Raw genomic sequence first — 11,001 nt, 5'->3', positions numbered from 1 at the left:
TTTCATAAAATAATAAATTTTCTATTTTATTTAGAATTGTAAAGTAAATCTCAATATTTACATACAAGAATTAATTTTCTATTTTAATTAGAATTCTAAATTAAATCTCCATATTTACATGAAAGAATTAATTTTCTATTTTAATTAGAATTCTAATTTAAATCTCAACATTTACATGAAGGGATTAATTTTTTTCTATTTTAATTTTTCTATTAATTTACCGAAAGGTTGGGAGTTCGAGCCCCAACAACCCCTTTTTGTTTTTAGAATTAAACTTGCTGCAATAGAGAGGTTGTGGGTTCGAACCCCCACAGCCCCTCTATTTTTTCTTATATTTTTTTTTCTCGCTGCTCCAGTCCCTGAGGTCGTGGGATCGATTCCCACGCCTCACGTTTTATTCCTTCCCATTTTTCCCTCTCTCGCGCGCACTTGGAGGTCGTGGGTTCGAATCCCACGCCTCCCATTTAATTTACTGATTAATTCCCTTCCCATCTTTCCCCCAGGTCGAGTGTTCGATCCCCTTCAGTCCCATTTCTTTTCTTTTTATCGCGAATTCAGTGGCCAGGGGTTCGATACCCCCCAGCCTCGTTTGTTTTTTTTTTTCCGCGTAGTTGGGGGTCGCGAGTTCGATTCCCCCAGCCCCCCTTACTTTTCTCTTTTTCTGCGCAAGACAGGGCGAGGGTTCGATCCCTGCCAGCCCCATTTTTTTTTTTTAAGCGAATTTCTGCTGCCTCACGGGTGAGGTCCCAGGTTCGAATCCTGGCGGCCTCATTCCTTTAAAATTTAATAAATTTCCAGATTTCCTTCATTAAACTTTAGTCTAAATTAAAATTGCATTGTTTCTGGAATTTTTGGTCATTTTTCAATTCGTTTTTATCAATATTTTCACTTGAATTCCTAAGAAAATTCGTAGACTATTATAACACATTTTAAGTGCATCTTTTATGGGTTTGTTTGGCTAAAAGATTGTTAATCAATTACTATGTACTTCATCATAATGAACATCATCTTGTACACCCATTATACACATCAAATACACAATAAATACAATCATATTACATTAAACTTTTGGAGCATTACATAGAGAACCTCATTCACCGTAACATACTTAATTTCAAGAAAAACATGGTTGTCATTCATACGATTCCAAGTACACAAACATAATCATATTCATCGCGAAAACATAATATACATCTAAATCTACCAGCAATCATACCCAACCTAAATTTCATTGGGAGCTAGTGACAAGGACATACAAAAGGGAACAACCCTAGTTTTCGGAATGAATATCTTGGACCTTAAGGGGTCTCTTGGGAAAGGGACCAAGAGAGAAGAAACCCATACCTTAATCGATGTTCAAACTTTAATGTTGCTGCCCGGAAAACTCCTCCAAACCACTCCCAATTCACTTCAACGTACACCTCTCTCGACAAACCTCTCTTAGCCTTGACGTTTTGATTATATTTTTCTTTTGCTTAAAAATTTTTGTTAGTTCTTCAAGCGTGAAAACTGTTGATGTTTTGGCAGAAATAATGTGAGGAAGATGGAGAACGTGAGAGAGGGAGTTAAGAAGCGTGAGAGAGAGAGGACTATTTGGATTAGGAGACTAATTCAAGAATTAGTCAAATAACATTTAAAATAAATAAATACAAATTTGTTTTATTTATTTACTTATTTATTTATTTATTCATTTAAAACGTGAAAGGACAATTATGCCCTTAAATACCTATTTATTCTTATTTATATAATTCTTTTTTTTTTTGAATCGTTACAGTAATAGTAAGACTTAAGTCATCTACGGTCCCTTAAAATTGAGTGGGTCTTAAATTATTTAGATGGGTTTTAATTATCTGGGTCGAATTATTTAATTGGAAATAAAAATAAAATAAATTTTTATTAGGCTATTAGGATCGTGACACGTGTCCATCTGTTAGTCTAAAAGGTATACATGCTCCAAAAATTAGACGATAGGGGCATTAACATTCGAAAAGTATAAAGTGAGAGATATTTAGATACCGTTTATGGAGATTGATTGGCTTGGGGGTAAACAAGATAAATTTTTTCCATCAAGTTCAAAAGGGTATATTTGTCTCTTTTTCCCCCTAGTAATAATGATATTATATAGAAGAGTGAAGTGGTAGGACAACCAAGGGTAAAATCGTAATTTTATTCTAACAAAAATTTATTAAGAAAGATAGTAAATAATCTAGAAAGATCTTTCTATATATAAAGTGAATAATGATCAGGGGTAAAAATGTAATTTCACGTGATAACAAGAAAATTAAATATTTCTAGAAATATCTTTAGTTATTTTTATTACTATTAACTTATTTTGCTATTACTTTACTTTTTTTTATTAGTCATTGTAATATCTATTCATTAGTTTATTATGCTTATAAAAAATACCTACTTTAATATAAATATACATTATGAATTACTTATTTTCACCTTTATTTTGACTCTAATTAATATACTTGAAAAGAAATAAGTGTGATAAAATTAATAATATGTATTAGATTGAAATAAAGAAAAATATGGTAAGAAGTAATTTTACAAATAAAAATGAATAGGATGATATATTTACATTTAAGACGATCAAGAATTGAAATGAAATTTCATTCTAACAAAAATCTATTAATAAAAATAGCAAGAAAAATAATTAATTCTAGATCATCTTTCTATATGTGAAGTGAATGGTGATCAAATGTAAAAATATAACTTCACGCAAATAAATATCTATCAAGAATGATAAAAAGAAAACTAAATATTTCTATAAATATTTTTAATTATTATTATTACCATCAACGCAGTTTGTTATTACTTTACTTTTTTATAAGTTACTGTGTGATATCTACTCATTACTCTATTTTACTATTATTTTAATTTAATTCTTAATATTTTTTCTATTCATTATATTTACTAAAAATGCCTACTTTAATATAAAATTCATTATTTAAAAAATATAATTAATTACTTTTACTTTGGCTCTAATTAATATACCTGAAAAGAAATAAGTGTGATAAATTAATAATATATATTAGATTGAAATTAAAGAATAAATAAAAAATAGTTTTAATATTGAGAAATAAAATTTTAAAGATGTCAAAAAAAGTAACTTTACAAATAAAATGAATAGGATGGTATATTTGTATTTAAAGTAAACTAAAAATGTTTACCATATTATAAAAAGGTAGTTCTTCATTAAAATATATAATAATTTTTTCACTTTTATTTGATTTTAAATATATTAATCCGAATAGTGAATTAATGTAAGTTTGATTTAAATTCATCTATTATGTAGAAATATGAAGTTGTAGACGATCAACAATAATACGGTCATTTTCATATATATATATTTCATTTTTAAATTCTATTTTTAAATTTGCCAAAATATTTCTTCAAGTGGCTAAAATTCCTGCATAAGTTACATGATTATTCTAGAAAGGGATAATGCCCAAGTATACCCTCAACTTATCCCCGAAATTTCAGAGACACACTTATACTATACTAAGGTCCTATTACCCTCCTAAACTTATTTTATAAATAATTTTCTACTCCTTTTGGGCCTACGTGGCATTATTTTGTTGGGCCAACCCTGGTTGACTTTTTTTCAACCTAGTGCCACATAGGCCAAAAAGGGGTAGAAAACTACTTATAAAATAAGTATAGGGAGGTAATAGGACCTTAGTATAGTATAAGTATGTCTCTGAAATTTCTGGCATAGGTTGAGGGGGTACTTGTGTATTTTCCCTTCTAGAAACTATAAGTTATAAAAATTTTCTAGAACTAAGTCAATGATACAAGTAAATAGACATTAACACATTCTTCATTTCATTCACTCCACAAATCTCTCCCCTCTCATGTCTTGTACCAATAAATTTCTCGCCTTTTATTTCTAATTTGCATCCTAAAATAATACAGATTTCGATGTAGATCTCTTATTAGGAAGATCAATAATGCAACTTCTTTTTTCAACATTAAGAACTTCATTTTTGGTTAATTCCCTACATATGGTCCTATTTTTGTAAAACAATTATAAGACAAAAGTAAAATTCACTATTTCTCAGTGTTACTTTAGAAGAAAATTCTTTCCTTACCATTTTAAATTGTTCTCCTAATCTTAATGAATATAAAGACAAAATATAATGATTCATTCTAATGTTTTGTCAAGTAAGTCATTATTTTTGTTTGTTAAACACCTATAAAATTTTTTATAAGTTTACTCAAAACTAAGCTATAGATGGGATCAGTACGAAAACTGTTAATATATTAAGACTCATAATTATAATCTAATTTCTTGATTGATTTTTACATAAAATAGAAAAAAAATTTCATTAAATTAATTATTTAATTCAAATATATATTTTTGACATGATATTAATCAATGAAGAATCTAATATATTATATTATCTCTTATTATATTTATTTGAAAATGTCAAAATATTTTTTCTATTCAAAACTAATTCAATTACTATTATAAATATACATAATGATGTAATATTGAACCTGTAAATGAACCTTTCATTACGAATTGGTTGATCAATGATTAGTATTTTTATAATTCAAAGCTTATGGTGCAAATATTACAAAAAGAAGATGTTAACATTGTAGAAAATAGATACCACTTGCGAAAATATGTGAAGATCGATAAACTTTTTCAAAGATATCAACATTTTATGTTCCTCGAATATGAAATGTTTTAACTCATAATTTAACACAACTTTCTATTTCATTGCTGCATAGAATTTTTTGAAATTCAACTTTCTCGATTTGAGTTGTAAATGATGTATTTATGTCGTATGAATATTTGAAAAAGATTATTAAGTAATATATTGAAGTTTTTTACAAAGTAAAAGAAAGGTATAAATAGAAATAACATATATTTAGAGACTAATTACATCTTATCGTAGATTTTTTCTCAATTATAAAAATCTCATTTTTTTGTTGCTCTCGAATACATTTCTTAGTTGTGTGATACATTACTAATGATATATATTATTATTTCATGAAAAGAATATATCCAAGAGGGAATAAAGATACATCCAAAAGAGAATTATAATTTATGTAATTTTTTCATCAAAATATATAAAATTATATTGGGCCTGTATCACGGGCCTCAAATTAGCTAGTAATAATGATAAGGGAGCCGATGGTTGCGCGTTTACCCGTGGGATGAGAATGGGACTCACTATTCTATTCTTGTTTGTTAAAAAAAATAAAAAAAGCTTCTTCATCTTTCTCAGATCTCTCTCTCCTGAATCCTGAACAACAATACTTCCTACTTCCACAAAAGCTTGAAGCCCTTTGTTTTTTTTTTTAAAAAAAACCCCAATCCGCGTACACATTAACCGTAGATCGGAAGGATCCAGATTGTACAATGGGCGCTTCTCAGTCCGCAGAACTACCCTCCGATGAAGAAGACGAACAGGAAGAAGAAGATGCGGAGCACGAAAATGGTAGCCCAGATGAGAGACACCGATTAGTTGGTGACGACACTCTGCTCAAGAAGGTTCTCGAACAAGAGCCTGAGATGTTACCTTGCCACGCCTCCGCATCCCCACTATCCCCTCAACTATCCTCTTTCGGCACCCCGCGTTTGGGACCTTCTATCAAGGTCTGGGACCCTTATAATGTTCTCGCTCCACCACCCTCCATTCCTCATTTCCACCGAACATTCTCCTCTGATTCTGTCGATGACGATAGGACCCTCACTGACCTATATTTAATTAGTAATGGCGAATGTCATATGAATTTAAGACCTGATTTGATTGCCGGCCGATCCCCAGAGGCTGCACTTACACCTAATGGCAAGCGCCAAGCAAGAGCTTTGGCTGTTTTTCTAAAGTCTCAAGGGATTCGTTTCAATTCTGTCTATACATCTCCCTTGGATCGGGCACGAGCTACTGCCCTCTCTGTTTGTCAGGTAGTATACTATTAACCTCAAAATCAAATCTATCTTTGTGGCCAACAAAATTGAATCCTCCAATAATGTCGATGGGTGTCCCTCGGATCCTTCAAAAGTTGTGCTTTTTTGATGATCCGACAGGGATACAATGACATTTATGGAGGACTCCGACTATCAGCTTTGCAGGGGTAGATTTCTTCATTTTTAGCCAGCTGCATGTTTCCTCTTGTACTAGTCTCAAGTTTTATACTTCTCTGGTGATTGTGTACAGTGACTTCTGCAGTTTTGCCCTGAAAGTAACCATTGGATTTCTTAGCTGCTCTAGGTTCAGGATTTATATGGCTGTCAGAGTAATTTTGGTCTTTGATTGTATAGCAGACATTGGAATTATGTTAGTTCAAATAAAGTTGGGTCCAAAACAAAATCTTAAAGGTGACTTTTGTTTTCAGATGTTCTACGGTTAACAATTAGACCAACTTTTGGGATAAAAGTTGGTCCAATTCATGTAGTATAAATAATAAGTTTCATAGTCGAGGAAATCAGATATCATTTAGATCAGGAAAGGGAAACTAATCGAATCCTTCTGGGATAGGTAAGAGTATACCATATGATCATGCTCTATTACATTTCCACACGATGCTTGCAATAATATCAGTCTTGTTAATTTATCAATGAAAGAGACAGTAATATTAGTACTTTCTTTGTCTATAATGTAAAGTTTTCAGCAATATTAGTACTGCTAAGAAAAGTTGCATATTCTGCATTTTTGTAAGGCATAATTGGCTTTTCAGCATATTTGATGTGTCAATAGCATTCTTGCTGTCTTGACCACTAGCAAATTCAAACATTCTGTTACTGTCTTTCAGAGCAGTCAAGTCACAGTTTGACATCACATCCCCAAATTATACAAGGAACAACTTCGAGCAATAAGAGCTTGCTTCCTCTTGTCTCTAGTTATAAAGAATTTCCCATTCTTAGTGATGCATTCTATGATATTCTGTATGGGGATTTTGACTGTAAGTAGATCGACTGGATTGGCAACATTGAAGGGATTTAGAGTAACATGTTATTTGCATGTTTGTTTTAAGGACTTACGAATTTGCTAATGAATGAATCTCTGTTGACTGTGCAGGAAATAAACTTTTCAGAGGAACGGATACAATCCTCTGATGGTCTACTGGAAATGAGTCAGGGGCATTGGGAGGGATGCCACCGCTCGGATATTTTTACACCTGAAACAACTAGCCTAATGGAAAAGTTCCAGCCTGATTTTTCAGCACCATCTGGAGAGTCACTGAGGCAGGTGGAATTTCGGATGGTACAATTCCTAAATGGAACTGTTATGACATTGCCTGACAAATTCAGATCTGATTTCTCTCCACCTGATCAGGGCTTCTCAAACCGTGGTTCTCATCCACTTGTCAATTCAGTTCATGACCGAGATGGGCCACCCTCTTTCTCGTCATCCCATTGGGATTTGCACCACAGGAATCGACAAGGACTTTCGAGGAAGAAGTCTGGAAAGAGTAGGCTTCAGATCGTGACAACAACTGGGGATCATGAGGCTGATGACGAGATGTCACCTCGAGAACCCATTAATCCTAACTCCATCCGAGATTTAAATGTGCAAAACAGTAGTAATGTTTCTCAATGCATTGGTATTTTCACACATTCAATCCCAATAAAGTGTCTTCTTACTGGCCTTCTTGGCTGCAGTTCAATGATGTCAAGTAAGATATGCATAGATGATTCTTCGGTGACAGTGCTACAACATTCCTGGAAAATGGGATGGCAGATCAAGAGAATGAACGATACTGCACATCTTAGGCTTCTCTAGTAAATTATTCCATTCAATAGCTGAGAAAAAATTATCAAGAATTTTGGCTCAGCATTCACGGAATGTGTATTAGATTCAGATCTCGGGCTTGTACAATTGCATGCTGATACTGAATTGTGCCTGTGGATTATAATTTCAATTTGTAGAATTTTTTATTAAATTTTTTGATATTGTAGTGTTGTGGGATTTTTATATATTTATACTATGAGGCTGCTTTATTTTCCTATAGAGTAAATCATTCATGAAGAAGACTAATTTGGGTTCGCTCTCCTACTTCTCTACAAATCCCAACGTCGCCACCTTCTTCAGTAGATACTTGGACAAATCTGATGTGTTCTCGTGGAACTCTATCATTGCCGACTTGGCTCGGAGCGGTGACGCTGTTGAAGCCCTTCGAGCTTTCTCTTCCATGCGAAAGCTCTCTCTCAAACCTAACCGTTCTACCTTCCCCTGCGCCGTCAAATCCTGTTCCTCCCTTTCCGATCTTACTTCCGGTAAGCAGACCCACCAACAAGCTCTCATCTTTGGTTATGACACTGACCTTTTTGTATCCTCCGCCCTCATTGATATGTACTCCAAATGTGGCCAACTTGCTGATGCAAGAAAGCTGTTTGATCAAATTCCTCAAAAGAATGTTGTTTCATGGACCTCCATGATAACTGGCTACGTCCAAAATGACCTCCCTCATGAAGCAATCTGGCTTTTCAAACAGCTATTGGCAGGAGAAGTAGTTTTTCTTGACTCAGTCGCCATGGTTTCCGTGCTCTCCGCTTCTTCTCGTCTTTCAGGGAAGACCCTTACCCAAGGGCTCCATGGCTTTGTCACCAAAAGGGGATTTAATGAAGACATGGGAGTTGGGAATACATTCATTGATGCCTACGCTAAATGTGGTCAGGTTGATTCGTCTCGGAAGATGTTCGATATTATGTCTTACAAGGACATCATTTCATGGAATTCTATGATTGCAGTTTATGCCCAGCACGGACTTTCAGCTCAGGCAATGGAAATCTTTCGTTCCCTGTCATGGGATAGAGAGGTTGATTACAATGCTGTCACCTTGTCAGCTTTGCTGTTGGCGTGTGCTCATTCAGGAGCTCTTCAGGCTGGCAAGTGCATACATGATCAGGTTCTTTCACAAATGCTGCATTCTCTCTGACTCCCTATTTTCAACTGTATTGATGTTTCCAGTTGTATAATTGACTTTGATCTCTTTAGGTTATAAAGATGAACCTAGAGGATAACGTATATGTGGGCACATCCATGATTGACATGTATTGCAAATGTGGGAGATTAAGAATGGCAAGGAATGCCTTCAATAGAATGAAGGAAAAGAATGTGAAATCATGGTCTGCCTTGATTGCAGGTTATGGTATGCACGGGAGAGCTAGGGAAGCCCTTCAAGTGTTTTACGAGATGAACTCAGCTGGGGTAAAACCAAGCTACATTACTTTCGTCTCTGTACTTGCAGCTTGTAGCCACGGTGGGTTGCTGGATGAAGGATGGTATTGGTTTAAGGCTATGGAACCTAGATTTTGCATACAACCAGGAGTGGAGCATTATGCTTGTATGGTTGATCTTCTTGGACGTGCTGGTTTCCTTACCAAGGCATATGATTTGCTAAAAGAAATGAAGGTGACGCCTGACTTTGTCATTTGGGGTTCTCTTCTAGCTGCATGCAGGATACACAAGAATGTGGAGCTTGGGGAGATTTCTGCTAGTAACTTGTTTGAGTTAGACCCAACAAACTGTGGGTATTATGTTTTGCTCTCAAACATATATGCTGATGCTGGAAGGTGGGGAGATGTAGAGAAGATGAGGATACTTATGAAAAATCGTGGATTAAGTAAACCTCCTGGGTTCAGCCTGCTTGAACTCAAAGGCAGGGTTCATGTATTTGTGGTTGGTGATAGAGAACACCCTCAACATGAGAAGGTTTATGCTTATTTGGAAGAGTTATCTGTAAAGCTGCAGATGGCTGGGTATGTACCCAACACGACATCTGATCTTCATGATGTTGAGGATGAAGAGAAAGGACTAACATTGCGAGTTCATAGTGAGAAGCTTGCTGTTGCTTTTGGGGTCATGAATTCTGTCCCTGGTAGTACCATTCAGGTGATTAAGAATCTAAGGATATGTGGAGACTGTCATACAACAATTAAGCTAATATCCAAGATTGTTAGTAGGGAAATTGTAGTCAGAGATGCAAAGAGATTTCACCATTTCAAGGACGGCTCATGCTCATGTGGGGACTATTGGTGATTGAGTAATAGAGATTTGCATGGTGGTGCATAGCATAATTTGCTAGAGATTTGCATGGAGTATGATTTTCTTCAATCTCAAACTAGTTGTGTGGTATGTCATGTGTCAAAGCAAAAGAGAGAAAGCGGAGAAGTAAGTAGAATATGCAACTTTTCTTCTCTTCAATGAAAATCTTGTTTCTTTGGTTGAGACAAGTATTGTGTCATTTAGGAATTTTGGACTTAGGAGTATGTCAATTTTTTGATAAAAAGTAATATACTTTATTAAAATAATAGTATAATAACCATCCAAATAGATGAAATGCCAATCATTTTGGTACTATTGAATAGCATTCTAACGTATAACTATATTCAGAAGAACCAAGTTGTTGTGGGTAAATTGTTGGATGAATGCTTTTATCGATATTCGATACAACACCCCTAAAGCATATACTGTTAAGGTCCTGCCAACTTGCATTTACCGTTATGCCCGTACTTGTCTGCTTTCTTTTTATGCTCTTCTTCTCCTTTTACCTTATTTTTATCTCAATAATTGAATCATAACAATATGAATTATATATCGATTCATAAAACTTGTTAAATTATTCAACATATAGAGTACTCCTTTAATTGTTTGCAATGTCACTGCCAAAGACTATCTTCAGAGTATTTTATCTTTGTTTAAATACGACTCTATAAAATTAAATAAAATAAAAACTTCTCATATTATATTAATATAATTTATGCAATTATTCAATCAATATATAAAACTTACAGTTAAAATAAGTAAACAATGATAAATCGTTTCTCATTAGACTAACTAGTATATTGAACTTCTCGCCGGTACTAATTTTTTTGTCCACTTCTTTTCAATTGAAGCTTATATTTCTCCAAATTAGCTATATTAATTGGTCCATGTGATATTTAGCCATTTAGGTAGGTTGCATATAAAAGGAAACAATTATATTCACGTAAAAAGTGATAAATGGTAAAATTTTAATTAAGAATTGCAATTTAAGTAA

At 33.8% G+C, this 11,001-nt stretch overlaps 2 protein-coding genes across 3 annotated transcripts; both read left to right on the top strand.

Moving 5' to 3' along the window:
- Positions 1–5,162: 5,162 nt before the first annotated feature.
- On the top strand, positions 5,163–7,941 carry LOC107012012. Its single transcript, XM_015211718.2, has 2 exons — positions 5,163–5,923; positions 7,038–7,941. The coding sequence occupies exons 1-2, from the start codon at positions 5,378–5,380 to the stop codon at positions 7,740–7,742; spliced, it is 1,251 nt and encodes a 416-aa protein (XP_015067204.1). The 5' UTR covers positions 5,163–5,377; the 3' UTR covers positions 7,743–7,941.
- Positions 7,942–7,960: 19 nt separating this feature from the next.
- Positions 7,961–10,327, top strand: LOC107012011 (pentatricopeptide repeat-containing protein At3g26782, mitochondrial). 2 transcript variants are annotated; one of them, XM_015211717.2, is made up of 2 exons: positions 7,961–8,868; positions 8,967–10,327. In XM_015211717.2, the coding sequence occupies exons 1-2, from the start codon at positions 7,984–7,986 to the stop codon at positions 9,999–10,001; spliced, it is 1,920 nt and encodes a 639-aa protein (XP_015067203.1). In that variant the 5' UTR covers positions 7,961–7,983; the 3' UTR covers positions 10,002–10,327. The 2 variants fall into 2 exon arrangements, with proteins under 2 accessions (XP_015067203.1, XP_015067202.1); XM_015211716.2 differs by having other exon boundaries at positions 8,958–10,327.
- The last annotated feature ends 674 nt before the right edge of the window (positions 10,328–11,001 follow it).

The sequence above is a fragment of the Solanum pennellii genome, chromosome 2 (assembly GCF_001406875.1).
Source record: "Solanum pennellii chromosome 2, SPENNV200".
NCBI lineage: Eukaryota > Viridiplantae > Streptophyta > Magnoliopsida > Solanales > Solanaceae > Solanum > Solanum pennellii.
Note: the sequence above shows the minus strand (reverse complement) of the source record. Positions and strands in the feature narration are given on the sequence as shown.

Coding starts and splice junctions, on each gene's coding strand:
- LOC107012011 (XM_015211716.2), top strand. CDS start 7,984: ATGAAGAAGACTAATTTGGGTTCGCTCTCCTACTTCTCTACAAATCCC. Junction 8,869..8,957: donor GCAAGTGCATACATGATCAG/GTTCTTTCACAA, acceptor TGATCTCTTTAG/GTTATAAAGATGAACCTAGA.
- LOC107012012 (XM_015211718.2), top strand. CDS start 5,378: ATGGGCGCTTCTCAGTCCGCAGAACTACCCTCCGATGAAGAAGACGAA. Junction 5,924..7,037: donor CTGCCCTCTCTGTTTGTCAG/GTAGTATACTAT, acceptor TTGACTGTGCAG/GAAATAAACTTTTCAGAGGA.